The sequence below is a fragment of the Cajanus cajan genome, chromosome 4, assembly GCF_000230855.2.
Source record: "Cajanus cajan strain Asha chromosome 4, NIPB_CcT2T_4, whole genome shotgun sequence".
NCBI lineage: Eukaryota > Viridiplantae > Streptophyta > Magnoliopsida > Fabales > Fabaceae > Cajanus > Cajanus cajan.
In genome coordinates this window covers 49673669-49679994 of record NC_138520.1, presented here as the reverse complement: position 1 = coordinate 49679994, position 6326 = coordinate 49673669, and the positions used below count along the sequence as shown (strand labels likewise).

General features: G+C 33.6%; 1 protein-coding gene across 1 annotated transcript; it reads right to left on the bottom strand.

The window, feature by feature from the left end:
* Positions 1-1243: 1243 nt before the first annotated feature.
* On the bottom strand, positions 1244-3203 carry LOC109788384 (B3 domain-containing transcription factor VRN1). The gene is made up of 4 exons (XM_083073574.1): positions 2726-3203; positions 2375-2496; positions 2066-2272; positions 1244-1318 (listed from the first exon to the last, which is right to left on the bottom strand). Exons 1-4 carry the CDS (start codon positions 3201-3203, stop codon positions 1244-1246), a joined length of 882 nt encoding a protein of 293 aa, XP_082929700.1.
* Between the last annotated feature and the right edge of the window lie 3123 nt (positions 3204-6326).

Genomic DNA, 6326 nt, shown 5'->3' with positions numbered 1-6326 from the left:
GGTGATATGGAAGGTTAAGAAACGTGTCTTGCTATCGTAAGTTAACAATGGAATGAAGGTGCAAGTACTTTGAGTGTGATTGAGCTCCATGGACCATCATCAAATATACTCGTGGACTAGCTTCTATTGCAAAGGGGAGGGGGTAAACCATGGTCATTTACTTGAAAGGAGGATTGTTGGGATATAATCAAAGTCGCATATTATTCAAATAAAAGGATGGATATAAGTTTATAAACACACAAAGTCTCAATTGGTAAAAGGTCTTTTAGATGTGGACCAAAAATAAAATCATGAAAGCTTAGGCACAAGTTGGACAATATCTTACCAAAGTAGAAACATGTGTGGGGTGACCCCCCGATGCACAACACCTTTATATCAATGACATGAATCAATAAATCCTAAGAAAAATGTCACCAACATACCTAAAATAGATTCATAAAAAAAATCATTCATTAATACTATGAGTATAATTTATTAACTCTTAATCACCTTCACACCATTGTTAATGATAAGGATCATATCACTAAGCTATCTATAATATAATTTACTTAATATCAAAATTATAACTCGTCTCATAACATTATTAGTACCACATAATTATATTTTCTTAGGCATATCTATCACCAAATCACTTCCAATTACTACTTCAAATATAATAATAATAATAATAATAATAATAATAATAAACATTTCAATACCCTACTTAATTACTCAAACGTTGTTAATAATATCAATGATTATGTCCTTAAGCTAATTGCCATCTGATCACCTCAAACCGACTACATAAACTCATTACTCATCTCACGCTCAGCTTAGTGGCGCTCGACAAGACTCATCTCACGTTTGGCACCACCCGTCTAGTGGGTACCATGTTGCTCACTAGAGGTCTCATGCCTAATGTGACCATGCTCACATCTGACGAAAAAACCACAAAGAGCTTTAGGAACTCTCGTGCCTAACATGTCCTCATTGGCATCTAGTGTTGTCTAGGCCCAACACCATATCTCCACGCAAGACAAGATCGCATTTTTGTGACCTCTTATTGCAAAAATTGCACCAACTTGCAATTCTCAAACATAACTCATTCCAATTATTTAAAATACGAATTTAAGCCTAATTTTACTATTATGAATCCTTTATTACTCAAATTACACACCAATTGAACAACTATTAATTACATTCCATCTATCTCCATCCTATCCATAAATTGGGATTTTCTATATGAATTTAAGAGTTCTCACATTCACATTTCACCTCGGTAATCATCATATGCACCATACAAAGCAAAATTATCAAAAACGACAAAGCATAATGGACTCTGTCAATAAATCACTCAAAATACAAGTAAAAGTAGGAGGTTTCCAAAGTTCTCTCATAAAGTACAAAACACAAATAATAGATATCCAACACCCTAAACCAAGATTACTCACATTCTTTACCTCAATAAGCATTTAATAAGAGACGAGGATCTTCAAGATGCACTCCTACGACCTCTGTGTTCTCCTCATGAGTGTCTTTATGTTTCAAAGAGAATAAGGAAGAAGCATACGTTTTAGAAAGTGTAGAAATAAAAATTGAGGGTAAACCCTAAAAAAAAACTTCCCCTAATCTAACCTTAACTCCATAGGCTAAAACATTAATCTCAATCTCACTTCTCCTTTCCTTAATAATTAAAACAAAATATAATTAGAACAACATAATATATATATATATATATATATATATATATATCCAAATAATTTATATATAAATGCTATTGTTTTGCAAAGCCTCCGTTTATTTAAAAAAAGCACAATTATTTTCAAAGCCTCTATATTATTTTATAAAATACCTTTAATCAATTAAATATATATTTTATTATTTTTAGAAAAATTTGAGGGGTTCCTGTTTTCATTTCTTTTCTTTTCTTCGCCCTTGATAAGTTGCTCTTGGACAACATTTTGGATAAGATAGAGGACCATATTTATTAGAGATATAAGGAATTGTTTTTAAGAAAAAAAGTAAACGCTATACTACCTTGAGATGTTGAACAATTTGAATTGTCTGGCTCTCTAAAGATGTGAACCAGGAAGGTTAGTTTAGTTCTATGAATAAGCTCAAAGGTGCAAACATCACCAACTTTCAAGCCATTGTTCTTTACAAATGCCCTCCATGATAGTCTAACTTTTGTTGTTGTCTTGTGTTTATATATCAGGAACTTTGTAGGCCAAACTCTCCCATCTAACACTTGAAGGTTGATAAGTCCCTGATTCACGTGCAAATCAAAGTGTCTCTGACAAAACGTATATGGTAAATGCTGCCATAGAAAAGAGAAAGTTATTTTCTTTTTCAACACATGTTCAAGATGCAGGCCTAATGTTTTTCTGCAGCTTACCAATCGATATTGAGTACCAAGATATGATGGCTGCATGACAACCAAGATGAAAGGATTACAAGGTTTGAAAGAATTTGCTCTATCAAGAGCGGAAACTTGGTTAGCAGTAGCCTTTGATTTTTCTGCAAAATTATGTAAGACAGACATTTTGTGATCATCTTTCAATTTAAAGCTGCTAAGAATTGAAAACTACAGTGTGTGTGATTTCAAAAATGGTTTACTAGACATGCAAGAGATGCAGGCCATGGAAAATATCAAACAATAGAAGTAAATTAAGGACAAGAGAAGATAATAATATGTGTTAACTTGTGAAGCTTTTTATGAAATGCTTGAAGACACAAAATCTTATACCTTTGCACTTTGTGTCAGTACGATGAAGAGCCTCCTCAGGTAATATCTCGTTGTTCTCAACTTTAACACAATTATAACTTGTCAATTGATATTGTTGAAGAAATTCCAATGAGGAGTTGTCTTTTCTCTTTGGACCTGGTCTGTGATACTCCAAATTCTCAACATTTGTAGACTCATTTCCTCGACTATTGGAAACTGTTTCACGTTCTATTGTTTGGGAAGGATATTTTATCTCTAAGGCACTCGGATCAAATATGTGTACCTTAAAATGGGAAGTTCTTTCGCATCTAAAAATCAAAAGATGGCCATGAGCTAGAGAGTGATACTCAGCAAATTTTTTCCAACCCTTTTGAAACCATATTTTACCATAACATTTTTCCAAATTCAATTTCCACTCAGCACCATTTGGTGTTTTAAGAAATACAAAACTTGTTGACAAGTCTTCTCCATATTTCTCCACATACTTATTTGGGATCATCTGTGAAACACATCAGAAAAAGTGTAGGATAACGTTCAGAAGGTTTTATATTTACAAATAAGTATGTGAAAATGTATAGGCCACCTCGCTGCAATGCCATTCATGAATTTTACTTTATGTCTACAAATATGATGCTCATTATATTTGATATTGACTATCAGAAAAAACAAACAAAAAATTCCAAATCAAAACTAAATACTTGAAACTTACAAAACAATATATCTGTAAATGTAATATTCCTTTCTCTTAAATCCTATATAATTAATGTATTTCTTTATAGTCTATTATTAACATGTCTAATAATGTAGATTAGCCAATTTTTGGTGCGTGTGAAGAGATAGAGAAAACAAGACAAAATTAAATTTGTTAGATGACTTTTGCATCGGTTGTATATCTGATATCTTATTGAAAATACAAAAATTATGTACATTCCATTGTTCTCAAATCTTAATCAGGTGTTGATTAAGGACTGGATGTAGGTCACATGTGGAGTGGCTGAACCAGTATAAAAGACTTGTGCAATCTTCTTCTACCTTATCTTTTACTTTGAGTATTGGTTTAAATCTGAATTAGAACATTATATTTGAACCTCACAATTTTGTAATCAAGAAAGCATATTGCATTCATACTTTCATAACAAGTCTTTAAGAGAGCTTCATTTGAAAAATTCAGTCTTAGAAAAGTTTAAGTGAAATAAAGATCCTAAATACTCTGATAATTTTTAAAAGGGTCATAGAATCCAATTCACCCCCCCTCTTGGATTGTGCCATTCTTTTCTAACAATTGGTATCTAGAGCAAGGTTCTTGAGAGTTATTCAAGATTTCAAAAATGGCCAACAACAACCTACCCTATGGTGAGGGTGTGTCTATTCATAGACCTTCTATTTTCAATGGTGAAAACTATGTCTATTGGAAAATTAGGATGAGAATTTTCATAGAAGCTATTGATATTGCTGTATGGGATGCTATAGAAAATGGACCCTATATCCCTATGAAAAAAGATGGTGATGAGTTAAAGGAAAAACATTGGAGTGAATGGAGTGATGAGGAAAAGAAAAGAGCCCAACATGATAAGAGAGCCAAAAACATCATAACATCTGCATTGTCTATTGATGAATTTTTTAGAATCTCACAATGCATATCTGTTAAAGAAATGTGGGACACTTTGCAAGTCACTCATGAAGGAACAAGTGATGTGAAGAGATCAAGAAAGCATACTCTCATTAGAGAATATGAGCTGTTTAGAATGCAAAATGGTGAATCTATTTCTGACTTTCAAAAGAGATTTACACACTTGATAAATCACCTTGTTGACCTTGGCAGGAAATTTGAGAAGGAAGAGCTGAATTTAAAAGTGCTGCAATGCTTGGACAGATCATGGCAAGCAAAGGTGACAACCATTGAAGAATCAAAGGATTTGACCTCCTTGACATTAGCTACTCTCTTTGGGAAGCTGAGAGAGCATGAGCAAAAGCTGCACATATTTGATGAACATGAGCAGCAAGATAAGAAAGGCAAAGGAGTGTCATTGAAAGCCTTGAAATCTGCCAAAGGAAAAGAGGTGTGTGAAGAAACAAGCTCCGATGATTCCGAAACCGAGAACTTCAATCTGTTGGTGAAGAAGTTCAGAAAGTTCATGAGAAGAAAGAAGAATTCCCCCTACAAATTCAATAGAAAGAGGAAGCAAGCACATCCTCCTTCAATTGCTTTGAATGTGGAAAACCGGGACACATGAAAGCTGAGTGTCCAAATCTCTTGAAGAAGCAACAAGAGGAGAAGAAATTTAAGAAAAATGGAAAAGGGAAGAGAGCCTACATTGCTTGGGAAGATAAAGACTCAAGCACATCAAGTGATGAATCCGAATGTGAGGAAAACAACTTGTGCTTGATGGCTGGAACTGACCAAGACACAATTGTAAGTTACTCTAACCTTGAATCAAATCTGGATTATGATCAACTCCAAGAAGCTTTTATACAAATCCATGAAGAAGCTGTCAAATTAGGAGCCTTAAATTCAAAGCTGAAAAACAAGCTGAAATGGTATGAAAATGCTTTAATTAAAGCTGAACAAGAGCTTGAAGATTTGAAGCATGAGCATGAAAATCTTCAAACTATGTTTAACTTTAGTGAAGCTCATTCCTCAAAAGATGTTTGTGAACATTGCAAGACTTTTGAAAAAGAAAATGATGATTTGAAATCCACTCTTGCAAAGTTCACAAATGGAAATTCAAACTTAAACATTCTTTTGGGAAAACAAAGAAACAATTTTGATAGGAGTGGACTTGGTTTTAACCAAAGCATGAGCATGCCATTTAAGTCAAAGAAAGAAGCTTTTGTGAAAAACCAAAATTTTAGAAAATTTAAAAGCAACTTTTCTAGACAAACAACTTGTTTTTATTGCTGTAAAAGAGGCCATACAATTATGAACTGCTATTCTAGAAAATATGGAGTTCCAAATGGAGAGATGGTTTGGGTTGAAAAGAGTCAAAGGCTGAGAACTAACCAACAAGGACCCTTCACATGGGTACCTAAATTTTTCCTCTGAATTTGTGTTGTAGGAATGCTTGAGGGCCAAAAATCTACTTTGGTATCTTGATAGTGGCTGCTCAAGGCATATGACTGGGGATCCTTCAAAATTCTCAAGTCTAAAATTGAAGAATGAAAGGTATGTTACCTATGGTGACAACAACAAGGGGAAAATTCTTGTCCATGGCAATGTTGGTAATTCCTCCTCTCAAACATTGATTGAAAATGTATTACTTGTTGATGGTTTGAAACATAATTTGCTGAGTATTAGTCAACTAAGTGATAAAGGCTTTAAAATTGAATTTGATGATACATGTTGCTTGATTTGTGATAAAAAGACAAAAGAAATCAAATTCATAGGAAAAAGAATTGACAATATACACATGCTTGACTTAGAACACTCAATAGCAATCTCAAGTACTAAGTGTCTAATAACCCAAGAAGAAAACATATGGCTTTGGCATAGGAGAGCTGCACATATTCATATGGATCATTTGAATAAGCTGTGTAGGAAAGAATTAGTGGTTGGTCTACCTAAACTCAAGTTTGGTAAGGACAAACTATGTGATGCTTCAAAAGGGCAAGCAAGTGAAGGCTA

Bases quoted from the DNA above. Each gene is read 5' to 3' on its own strand.
- LOC109788384 (XM_083073574.1), bottom strand. From the start codon at position 3,203: ATGATCCCAAATAAGTATGTGGAGAAATATGGAGAAGACTTGTCAACA. The intron at 2,273-2,374 runs GTAAGCTGCAGA...ACGTTTTGTCAG, and splicing joins TTGGTACTCAATATCGATTG to AGACACTTTGATTTGCACGT. The intron at 1,319-2,065 runs GTTCACATCTTT...ATTTATTGACAG, and splicing joins GAACTAAACTAACCTTCCTG to AGTCCATTATGCTTTGTCGT.